Raw genomic sequence first — 12,835 nt, forward strand, 5'->3', positions numbered from 1 at the left:
CTACAGATGATCCCTCAGCTCAATAGCATTGACGATGCAGAAAAACACTTTCGCTCCACTTACCCTGAGGTATTTAAAGGGCTGGGTAACCTAAAAGGGGAGTATAAAATTAAGCTGAGAGACAACGCGGCACCCTATGCCCTCTCGGCCCCGCGACGTGTGGCCATTCCTCTCCGGGCCAAAGTCAAAGAGGAACTAGACCGTATGGAGAAGATGGGGGTCATAGCTCGTGTAGAAGAACCGACTGAATGGTGTGCGGGCATGGTCCCTATAGTGAAAACGTCTGGAAAAATTCGCATTTGCGTGGATTTAACCCATCTGAACGAGAGCGTCATCAGAGAGAGACACATCTTACCGGCAGTGGATGAGACACTGGCCAAGCTGGAAGGAGCCAGAGTCTTCACAAAGCTTGACGCGACATCAGGCTTCTGGCAGGTCCCACTCCACAAAGACTCCATGCTGTTGACTACGTTCATCACACCAGAGGGGCGCTATTACTTCAAAAGATTACCTTTTGGTATATCATCGGCACCCGAACACTTTCAAAAGAGGATTTCTCAACTGATTGATGGTGTTGACGGAGTCCTATGTCACGCTGATGATGTCCTGGTCATAGGAAAAGACCGAGCAGAGCACGACGACAGACTGCACAGGGTGCTACAGAAATTCAGAGAGGCTGGGCTCACTCTAAATGAGAAATGCCAGTTTGCCCTGACAGAGATCCGTTTCCTGGGTCATGTCATAAATTCTCAGGGCATCAGAGCAGATCCAGGAAAAATAAAGGCAATCCTGGAGATGCCAGAGCCAAAGGATGTGGCGGATGTTCGCCGTTTCATGGGCATGGTGAACTTTGTAGGCAAATTTTCGCCACGCCTGCCAGATCTGACAAAGCCCATTCGTGACCTTTTGAAGACGGAGAACAGCTGGACATGGGGAGCACCCCAACAGAAAGCATTCCTGGAGACAAAAAAGGAATTGGGATCAGAGACTGTGTTAGCCCAGTACAGCCCAAATCACGAAACCATGGTATCGGCGGATGCTTCGTCATATGGACTCGGAGGTGTCCTGACACAAAAACAGACAGATGGAGAGTGGAAACCTGTCGTCTTCATTTCTAGAAGTCTGAGCAAAGCCGAATCAAGATATGCCCAGATAGAAAAGGAGGCTTTGGCTGTGACCTGGGCATGCGAGCGCTTGCGTGGATACGTGTGTGGCCTGGACTTTACCATAAGAACTGATCACAAGCCACTCATAACACTTCTGAAATCCAGAGCACTAGATGACCTCCCGCCGAGGATTATCAGATTCAGACTCAGGCTGCTCAGATTTAACTTTAACATTATCCATGTTCCAGGTAAAAATCTGATAACAGCTGACACCCTGTCCAGAGCACCTCTTCCAACCGCAGCCACAGAGGCGGAGCAAGACCTGGAAAGAGAATGCAAAGCTTACCTGGACAGCGTAGTTGAAAGCCTGCCAGCCACACCAACAAAGCTGGAACAGATTAAGAGTGCACAAACGTCAGATAACACCTGCAAACGTCTCAGCCGATACATTGCAAATGGATGGCCGGGACACAGACGAGATGTGCATGAGCAGCTGCTGTCCTACTGGCCCAATAGGTCAGTTTTGCATGAAGGAAGAGGACTGCTCATGAAAGGAGAGAGACTTATAATCCCTGAGTGCATGAGACCTGACATCTTGCAGAGACTGCACCAGGGACATCAAGGTATCAACAAATGCCTAGCCAGGGCCAGAGAATCAGTCTGGTGGCCAGGTATCACGTCTGCTGTAAAGCAAATGGTCGAGAGATGTGAGATTTGCGCACGTGAAGCTCAAACACCAGTCGAGCCTCTGCTGACAACAGAACTACCAAACAGACCATGGCAGAGGGTTGCTGCTGATCTCTTCCAATGGCAGAATGGGAACTATTTAGTTGTGATAGACTATTTCTCTCGCTATATCGAAGTTTGTTCCCTACCTGGCAGCACATCAGCAAAACAGACAATTGCCAGACTTAAAGCTGTGTTTGCCAGATATGGATGCCCAGAAGTGCTTGTCACGGACAATGGTCCGCAATTCTCCTGTCACGATTTCGCCCAGTTTGCACAGGATTACGACTTTGCCCATGTGACAAGCAGCCCCCGTTACCCCCGCAGCAACGGGGAGGCTGAACGGGCCGTTAGAACAGTGAAGTCTCTTTTAGTGAAAGAGGGAGATTTCCACAAAGCTCTGTTGGCCTACAGGGCCACTCCATTGGCACACGGGAGCTCCCCAGCACAACTGCTGATGGGGAGGAGAATTAGAACACCAGTCCCCATTTCATCGGAGCAGTTACAACCACAGTGGCCCGATCTTGAGAGGTTCAGAGAAAAGGACACCGTGTTGAAATTGCAACAGCAACAAACGTTCAATCGGAGACACCGTACTCAAACCTTACCACCTCTCCAGCCTGGACAGCATGTGTGGATCAAACCCACACACACAAAAGGGACTGTTGTTAGTCAGGCACATACACCACGCTCATACGAGGTGGAGACCCCGGAGGGAGGACAGCTGCGACGCAACCGTTCACACCTCAGGGAAGTTCCAGTGCCTCCAGCATCAGGTGATATGACGGTGACTAGGTCAGGGAGACTGTCTAAGGCTCCTGTGAGACTGGACCTTTGAACATGAAACACATGCATACACACCACAGAGGATAAGAAAAAAAAAAGTAATTTTCTGTTTGAAAAGTGAAATGTTCATTAGAAAAGTCTTGTTCTGATTTATTGAATTTTCCAATTAATTAAGGATAAGGTCTACAAAAAGGGCTACTGTGAAGTAAAATATCTTCTGTTCATTTCTCTTTGAACGCTTTTAAGTTTGAAAAAGGATTTGAAGAAACTCGTAAAATCATAAGTTAAGTGAGTGAAATAACTAAGTAGCCATACTGTTGAAGGTATTGCGTTATTTAAAGGTTCTGTTAAAACAGTTAAACTTTCATCTAAAAAGGGGAGATGTAATGGCATGTTATGGCCACAGTGGGGCACTGGAGATGTTTTAAGAGTAAGTAAGGTCTGTAAGAAGAAGAATAAAAAGTTATCTGTTTTCATCCTGATGGTTGTGTCCTTGAATACAGAGTATAGAGGAACAATACAAAACCAAACTGGCAATTTTTTTTTTTTTTTTTTACGTTTATAGTGCAGTTTAACATGTTTACTGCTGAGTTCAGTGCATCTACTGTATGGAAAAAATGAGAAATGGGGAAACAACATTTCTGTGGTTATGCACATTTTCTGGTAGGCTGTCGTATTCTCCCACAGCAAACTGTCATATTTTGGTTAATGATCAATTACAACTAGTAGAGTGTTTGATCTTCAACACAATGACGACACAGGTTTTTCAAATGAATGAAATTTATTAACAGTAGATATGCAAGAGTAAATAATGTTTAATAATGCTAATAATGAATATACACTGCTAAATGTTTATAAACTAATAACCAAAAAGGAAAGTACTGTGTGGCGAGCACGACGAGGTCGAGGGCCGTGGGAGGACGGCGCGAGGCCGGTGGCGTGATTGATAATGAGTGAGACGTGCGCGACGCTCCGGTCTCGTGTCTCTCACAGAGGAGTGGAGCATAAGGAGAAGCGACGACAGTGGTGATCGAAAGAGGAACAGGCCTAGACTCATGTTATGTTTTGCTTCTGTTTTGTGTGGCCAGCAGTCGTCCGTGAGTGGCTGCTGGCTTATACTTTCATTTTTGTATTTGTATATTTATTTATTAAAATGTGTGAATGTTTGCCGGTTCCCGCCTCTGTCTTCCCATAACAACATACCTCGTTACATACTGAATTAAACAAAACAAATAAATGATGTGAACACAGAATTGATAAATGCAATGCTGTTGAACTGAATGTAGTAATGGAGGAGAATTGTATGGAAATGCTTAGGAAACCACATAATGGCTCTGGCAAAACGCTGATAAATGAATGCTTATTTATCATTAAACAAACAATATACCTAATATTTGTAACAAGATGACCCCAGGAAACTGTTATCTAAGCAAGTTGCTGCAAATTTGCTGCAGTAATAAACTACAGCCAAGGTCTCCAGAAACAGGTTTGGTAAGTTTATATGTCTGTTCCACACAGTCGGTGATCAGTCCGGCATTAGAGACGTCCTACACTGGTGATGTGGGATGCGTGAAGGGAGTAGAGTTGCCATCTTGTAGTCAATGCTAAGCTGGACTGGAGGATGCTGAACTTAAGTTGCACCAAGAGTGTCCTTAAAGAGTGTACCGAGCATCTGGGTTAGTTGGATCTTCACAGGGTCTTTTGCAGACTGGCTGTGTCACTGAGGAGCCGTGTGGGACAGGCAGTGTCTGCCGAAGCAGAGGTCCTTTCTGCACTGCTGGAGGGGTCGTAAGGGTTAGTCAACAATCTTGTAGTCTCTTTCCTCGTCAGGTCAGAAACTCAGGATGTGGTGTGTCTGTTAGTGTGTCCTTCCCAGTCGAGTTGGAAATGTGGAACAAGGGTGTGTCTACCCAGGGGACATATTACCCTTTCTGATGAGGAGGAGATTGAAATCTGGCGCCTTTCCAATCCTGGAGTGTGATTGGCCATTGGTGTCTGAAGTAGCCGTAACGGTGTTGCCCAACCTAGTGTGAAACTCATTTGCATAGCTTAAAATACAGCATTAAAACTGTGTCTTTAGGGTTTGCCCATGCATTATTTCTTTACCAAACCTCTTTCAAATTATTAAAGGCATTGTACAGATAAAGAGCAAACACAATAAGAAGCGGTTGTAATGATTCATGTCTGTGTTCCTCTGTCTTGTCCCATGTTTAGCAGTTCCCTGTTATGTTGATTAGTCTCCCCAGGTGTTTCTTATTTACCACGCCCCCTTGTTATCTTGTTTAGCTTGTTTGCATTTGTATTTAAACCTCTGTGCTTCAGTTGTTTGTCGGCCGTTGTAGCTGTTTCCATGTTTCTGTCCTGAGTTCAGAGTTCCATTGTTTGCCCTGGATTTCCTGTTTGTTTCATTAAATTAGTGCTTGCGTATGGATTCTCTCTCTGCTTCATCCTTGCCTCATTGTAACAGCGGTCAAGTCAGCTTCATTTTTTCACAATTCCCATAGCCTACTTCACACTGGAAGTTGCTGTTTTCACTGAGGATAAAAGCAGAAGTGAGCATGTACAGAATTCATTGCATTTAATCAGATACAAGTTGGTTTAACAGAATATAAAATGTTTGTCTTTAGGAGATCATGGAAGTCATATTTATCAGGGATGCATTTTGATTTATTGGCTAGCTTGCTGTTTATTTCAACTAAGTGCACATGTGCTGCACTGTTTGTGAATTGGGGTTATATGCAGTTTATACAGGTGTTCAGAGCTACATTATCCTTTTCATTTTTGAATATTTGATTTAGATGGTGTTTGCAGTAACACATTAAATAAGTGCAATTTGTATGTCTTTAACCCCCTGAGGTCGGCTGTCGCGCCGGCGCGATAGGCTCGTTTTTTCCTTATCAGTTTATTTTTATCTTACATACTTGTGTTTTACATCACTCAATCCTGTTAAGTGTGTATTATTTTTGTGTATACTCACAATAAAAACAAAGTGTTGTGCTTTTCGACAAATAAAGAAAAATAAACATGATGCGAGTTCTGCTTTCTCTCTGTCAGTGTAGTCCATTCTGAAACGCGTCCGAAAATGAACTGTAACACAGCGAATACTCAGTCAAACAGGCATACAGACACACAGGCATGAAGCTTGAATTCTCTTCTTTTAAATGAAGTAATTTTTATAAAAAAACAAATATTCACAGTTTATGTAATATGTATGAAAAGAGAGAGATGTCAGTCCTTCTCATCTCAGCTCATTAAATTTAATGTGACTCCGCCCACGGAGAGCGCGCGCTATTCAAACGCATGTGAGGCGATCCCATACAGACCTGTGAAACGCCCACATCAGCTGGATAACACACACCGCGAGTTCACTTTCAGACTCATGTACTTTACGACGCTGTGAGGAATAATACTATCTTGATAATGATCCTGGAAAATTTACCTCAGAAGTTCTGGAAGTTTCATTTCGAGGAGCAAACGGATCCGGCTGAGGAATAGGTCAGTTCTATTTGCTTTGTTCTAATCACAAGTGTCTGTACACGCAAAAAGACTTTTTAAATATGACTCGCGTTTCTGTGTGTGAATGAATGAACGCAATCGAAAATTTGCGGGTTTCACTGTTGTGGAGGTACTACAGCTGGCAAAAATACTGTTTAAAAATGAATCGCGTTTTTGTGTGTGAATGAATGAACAGCTTTTACCAAACTCTATTGCTATACTGAGATGAGTAAAAATCGACTTCAAAATCGGATAGATTATAACGTTTTTACTGTAAAATACTGCCACATCAAATGAGCTTATAATGTTGCCAATTTCTGCTCATATGAATTGAATTACGTATGATAAAATGTATACTTTAGTTTTTACAAAGAAAGATTACATTGGAAATATTGTTACAATTTTAAATGTTGTTGTAATTGTATAACCTTTTTAAAATATATATATATATATATATATATATATATATATATATATACAAGGATAGATGTAAACAAAATCTTAAAAGGTCAATATAAGCCTTCTCTTTAAATAATTTTATTATGCTTTATTAGTGACACAGTATGAGAATACAGTATGAGAACAATTAACTGCACAATTACTAGAAATGTTTACCTTGGATATTATACAATTTGCAAGCACAATTTGTGGAAAAAACAACAACAACTGTGAACCAATTATATATATATATATATATATATATATATATATATATATATATATATATATATATATATTAGTGGTGGGCCGTTATCGGCGTTAACGTGCTGCGTTAACTCGAGACTCTTATCGCGCGATAAAAAAAATATCGCCGTTAATCTATTCTCCAAGTTGGGTTGGGAGATTGCTCTATACTACACAAGCTATGATGACGCAATCTACCCGCGGCCGCGAGGTAAACCCGGCTGCAACGCATATTCGTCGTCATCTTAAGTAAACACGGCTGAAAGTGAAAGCTGGTGAAAAAGATCGGTGCCACATCCATTATTTGGACTTGGTTCGGGTTTAAGCCGTCAGACGAGCAGCAGCAAACTATATACAGAGTGTGTGGGGTAACAGTTCGGTAAGTTAACACACGACTAATCCGTTCGACCACCTCAAATTCAAAACGAAACATGATATCACTGAATACCAGCGCGCGCGTATTATTCCCATTCCAATATATCTTAGTGCAGGGCCGGATCTACCATATGGGCAATCTGGGCACGTGCCCAGGGGCCCTTGCGCAGAGAGGGGCCCTCCGTGATCTGAGTTTTTATTTTTATTTTTATTTTTTTGCCACGTTCGCTGCTACATAAAAATAGTATACACAAGGCTTTGCCTCGATCTTGATAATTATCCAATCAGAATTTTTAAAAAGTGTATATTACATTATATGATCTCTTATTCATGCAAATGCTTTTAAACAATTCATGTGCGACAAGACAAAAGTCTGACTGTGACACACACGCACACACACAGACACAGAAAGACGCGCGCGCGCCAGTATCGTGCGCACAGACAGCACGCCAGAATACAGTTATCTTTCGTGCTTGAACTTACAATAACACACACAATTATGCCAAAATGTCCGTTTTGTCGAGTATCTTCATAACATAAGAGCTGTTTTATGATGAACGTCAAGAGTTGTGAAAGAATGAGGCGCGTGCGAGAGCCGCGTCTCCGTCAGCTGGTCTTAAAGAGACAGCAGCCAATAAAGCTTTCTGTCAGTAAAGTTAATCAAAGAACAAAAAGAACAGAGAAAATGACTCACTGCTGTTGACTAAAGTTTTTTTTTTTTTTTTTTTGCTATAATAAGGATTAGTCTATATTTAATTTATAATTTATGCAGTGCAGTTTGACAATTTCGGTATATGTCCTAGGTCTACCTGTTTGACAGGCACAGGTAAATATGACATTTATTTTTAACTCTTGTATTATTGAGACAAATAACAATATTGAATTTATTTTAATTTGAAAACACAGTGCATTTAGTTGTTGTTTCTAGTTTGAGTTGAGAAATGGGCTACAAATTTCAGCATTATCACTAATCTGTGTGTGCATTTTACTTGAGAAATAAGCAAGTTAACTCATGAAACCATTTGTTTACTATATCGCAATCGCATATCGCAATATTGACCTCAATAATCACAATATGACATTTTCCCCAAATCGTGCAGCCATACTTTTCAGAAAAATGTATTTCGTATCATTGTCTTGTCATTCAGCTTTTGATCAATAGTGATTGGCATGTTAAATCCCACACCTGGTGTGTGTTCCTTTGGAGGGTGTGGTTGTCAGGTAGGGGAGGGGGCCCATGAGCTTCAGTGCCCAGGGGCCCCTGGGGGTACTAATCCAGCCTTGCTTAGTGGTGTAGCACATCATCTCGATTTTAAGAATCGTTGTTGTGTTTCTTTTTAACTGAAAAGACATCAGTTAGACAATATTCTAATTTTAAATTTGGGGTTTCATAAGCTCCAAGCCATAATAAACATTAGACCTACTTAAGTCTCTGCAGCTAGTGTACTTAAATTTTATTTATCTGCAAAATTATGTTGTATACTTACAGTTTTGCACAATATATGTTCTCAAAACTACATACACCATTTAGCAGTTGTTTAGCATGGGTCTGTGTAATCTGTTCTGAAATGGTTTTATTATAATATACTGTAAATCGTTATCGCAAGAGGCTGCAATGTATATCACAATATAGATTTTAGGCCATATCGCCCATCCCTAATTGATAGCCTATAGTAGTTGATAATAACATAGGCCTACCTAATGTTGCCTTTGGACGGTAACAGTACAGTAGTAACCTTTTACAGTCTATGAGTAGAACAGCTTTCTCAAGCAGTTTGTGATGCATTTTGGAAACAGGAGATGAGCCCCTGGTCTAATGCGCCACCTGGCTTGAGAAACCCGTTCTCAAAGACTTACTTTTATAGTCATTATTTGGGTAGCACACATATTCTGAATGCCTTCGGCAGAATTCAAATGAGCCATTTTAATCTAGATTAATCTAGATTAATTTCAAAATTAATCTAGATTAATCTAGATTAAAAAAATTAATCTATGCCCACCTCTAATATATATATATATATATATATATATATATATATATATATATATATATATATATATATTTTTTTTTTTTTTTTTCTTGCATTCTTTCTCGTGGCTCAGTGACACACCTGAATGAAAGGCTAATTAAGTATGCAAAATTTAAATCAATGTATTGTTTTATGTGAATGGCTAGGCAGGATGATTTTCACATCATTTTGAAGAAAAAACTCTAGGCGACAAAATGCATTATTCAGAAGTCTTGTGGACACATATTTAGTATGTGTTTTGTGGCCTTATTTCAGAAATTTTCATTTTTAGTTTTTTTAATAACCATGCATAAACATTATTTTCTCAAAAATACAGACATGTACAGTACATACATGTTGCTCACATATTATGGTAGCCCTGTTTATAAGCAACTGAAAAAAGCACAAATGTCATGGCATGTCAGAACATCTCAAGGACCCCAAAAACCCTCAGACCCCAGAGGGTTAATCAAACTTATTCTGAATAGCTTGTGTTTTGCTTTTCATTGCTTATGGTGTGAGAAGGGTTAAAAACAAACAAACATGGTAAATGTGAAGGTTAGCAGCATTTTTCCTTTTTCAAAACATGTTTTTATTGGACACTTTTCTGCTTTTGCACTGTTCTGCAACTACTTCATTAAACTCCTCCTTGAATTCTGAGTAAAGTTGGTGTAACAAGTAGAACAGCTAAAACTGAAAGCAGAAACATACAAGAGCTTCACATTGGAAAGGAAAGAGGCTGAAAAAGCAGCATAAACCAGCAGGATATTTTATGGTAAGTACAAGTTTAAAGCAAATGGCTTTTCTGCTGTGTCTTGTGTCTTTCTTTGGATAAATTATGTGAATTTTCCTAATTTATAAACTATATGTATTAGCAGGGCTAATATTTTTCTAAATAGAAAGAAGAGTGACTCTGCTTCTAAAATGAGTCTCAATGAGAAAACAGAGGAGGGATGTTCTCAGTCCCAGAGATCTCCTGAACCCAGCTGTGTGTCTATGAAGAGTGACAGATCCATGTTTAATCCTCTTGAGTTCAGTGATAAACCAGTGACCACTGATCCTATGTGAGTATAAACTGTTAAAGTATTTTAACTGCTAATATATTGGTTCATGTGTAAACATTCATAACAAAATATACACAGAGGGATTACATTTTCTAACTTAAATTTTCATTCTGTATAAATATAAAATCAGTGGAAGAGCCCCAATTATATCTAGTGAAACCAATATATGGCATTATGCATTGTTAGAATTAACAACAAATAGTTTACCAGAATACCAGTCATTACCAGAGATGGAGACTTCTGAACATGAAATACTCAACCATCAATGTCATATAACTCTTTAAATGTGCAGGTTTATATATTCCTACAGAGGATCATTAATCTAGACAGATTAATATAACTATTTGTTACTGACTAATACATTTCTTACTGTAATGGTGTACTTAATATTTTCTAACTATAACGGTACTTTGGACAAAAGCGTCTGCTAAAAGACTAAATGTAAATGTAAAGATAAGTGAGTACAAAAAAATTACATATTGTTTTTCCTGTTTGTTCCTGTCTGGTTTTGGTTTTATTTGTTGTGTCTTTATATATCAATTCAACAAGCTAAAAACATATCTAAAGTTAATTTCATTACACTTATGCATCTCTGTAGTTAGTGGTGGATCCCTCCTATCCTTTATGCACTTATTTTTCTTCTTGTTTCAGCAGTGTGGAAACAGATGCTGAGACTGGAGACCATCAGAAGGATTCTCCTCAACCAGTGGATGATGTTCTGAAGAGAGTCAAAGATCTGTACAAATCCAGCATGAAGGTCAAGTACGAGAGATTATTTGAGGGAAACAAAATCCAAGAGAATGAAACCCTCCTGAACAGGATCTACACACAGCTTTACATCATAGAGGGAGAGAGAGAAGGAGTGAATGAAGAACATGAGGTTTTACAGATGGAAAAAACAGCCAGAACACAACACTCACAAGACACTCCAATCTACTGTAATGACCTATTTAAAGCCTCTCCTGAACCAAGATGTGAGGAGAAAGACCAAATCAAGACTGTTCTTACTAAAGGCATCGCTGGAATCGGAAAAACCATCTCTGTGCAGAAGTTCATTCTGGACTGGGCTGAGGGAAAAGCCAATCAGGATGTAGATTTCATGTTTGTGCTTCCATTCCGAGAGCTGAACTTGATCCGAGATCATCAGTACAGTCTTCACAGACTTCTGCTGGACTTTCATCCTGAACTTCAAGATCTGGACTCAAAGATTTATGAGCAGTGTAAAGTTTTGTTGATCTTGGATGGTCTAGATGAAAGCAGAAGCACACTGTTGTTTTCAGACTATCAGAAAGTTTCTGATGTGACTGAGACTTCATCAGTGGATGTGTTGATGTCAAACCTCATTAAAGGAGATCTGCTTCCCTCTGCTCTCATCTGGATCACCTCCAGACCAGCAGCATCCAATCAGATCCCCTCCAAATGCATCAATCGTCTGACTGAGATTCAGGGATTCAATGATCCTCAGAAGGAGGAATATTTCCGGAAGAGAATCAGTGATGAGCATCAAGCCAGCAGAATCATCTCACACATCAGAAGAGCAAGAAGCCTCCACATCATGTGCCACATACCCGTCTTCTGCTGGATCTCATCCACTGTGCTTCAGAAGCTTCTGGAAGATGATCTGAGTGCAGAAATCCCTCAAACTCTGACTGAAATGTACATCCACTTCCTGCTGATTCAGATAAACATGAGGAACCAGAAGTATGAAGAGAAAGATACAGAGAAACTCCTGCAGTCCAACAGAGAAGTGATTGTGAAACTTGCTGAACTGGCTTTCAAACAGCTGATGAAGGGCAATGTGATGTTCTATGAGGAGGACCTGAGAGAGAGCGGCATAGACGTCACTGACGCCTCAGTGTATTCTGGGATTTGCACTGAGATCTTCAAGGAGGAATCAGTGATTCATCAGAGGATTGTCTACAGCTTCATTCATCTTAGTGTTCAGGAGTTTCTCGCTGCTTTCTATGCATTTTACCATTATGTATTGAAACATATTGACACATTGCACCTTTGTGATGTGATGCATAATCTGCATAGGGATGCAACAGATAAAGCTCTTGAGAGTGAGAATGGACAGCTGGATCTGTTCCTGCGGTTCCTGCTGGGCGTCTCACTGGAGTCCAATCAGAGACTCTTACAGGATCTACTGAAACACACAGAGAACAGCTCAGAGAGCATCACGAGAACCACACAGTACATTAAAGAGAAGATCCAAGATGGACATGGACTCTCAACTGAAAGATCCATCAATCTGTTCCTCTGTCTACTGGAAGTCAAAGATCGGACTCTGTCCAGAGAGATTCAGGAGTTTGTGAAATCAGACAAACTCTCAGAGAAGAAACTCTCTCCTGCTCACTGCTCAACAATCGCCTACATGCTTCAGATGTCAGAGGAGGCGCTGGATGAGCTGGACCTCAAGAAATACAACACATCAGATGAGGGTAGAAGAGGACTAATACCAGCTGTGATCAACTGCACCAAAGCCCTGTGAGTGTGTAATAATGTATTACATTGAAAAGTTTCTGAATATAATCACAATTGTTGTGATAACTTATACATCTTAATTTTTTTTTTTTGGTTTAAAAAAAAA

The 12,835-nt window shown here is 40.2% G+C and overlaps 2 protein-coding genes across 5 annotated transcripts in view; one reads left to right on the forward strand and one right to left on the reverse strand.

Annotated features, from left to right (window-relative positions):
• Window positions 1-12,835, reverse strand: part of LOC309495384 (NACHT, LRR and PYD domains-containing protein 3-like) — a 211,012-nt gene that overhangs the window by 158,142 nt on the left and 40,035 nt on the right. The gene's annotated exons all lie outside the window — the stretch shown is intronic.
• LOC309495382 (NLR family CARD domain-containing protein 3-like) overlaps window positions 8,804-12,835 on the forward strand; it is a 76,976-nt gene continuing 72,944 nt past the window's right edge. For 2 of the 4 annotated variants that reach the window (XR_014204643.1, XR_014204644.1), the window contains exons 1-3: window positions 9,268-9,956; window positions 10,060-10,245; window positions 10,897-12,732. Coding sequence is in view for 2 of the 4 variants with exons in the window: in XM_082165086.1 (XP_082021212.1) it covers window positions 10,106-10,245; window positions 10,897-12,732 (1,976 nt within the window). In the remaining 2 variants the exon portion in view is untranslated. Of the gene's footprint in view, window positions 9,957-10,059; window positions 10,246-10,896; window positions 12,733-12,835 lie in introns of all 4 variants that reach the window. The other 2 variants (XM_082165086.1, XM_082165088.1) reach the window with 2 other exon arrangements.

Source organism: Leuciscus leuciscus, assembly GCF_965113295.1.
Source record: "Leuciscus leuciscus genome assembly, chromosome: 3".
In the NCBI taxonomy this organism is placed as follows: domain Eukaryota; kingdom Metazoa; phylum Chordata; class Actinopteri; order Cypriniformes; family Leuciscidae; genus Leuciscus; species Leuciscus leuciscus.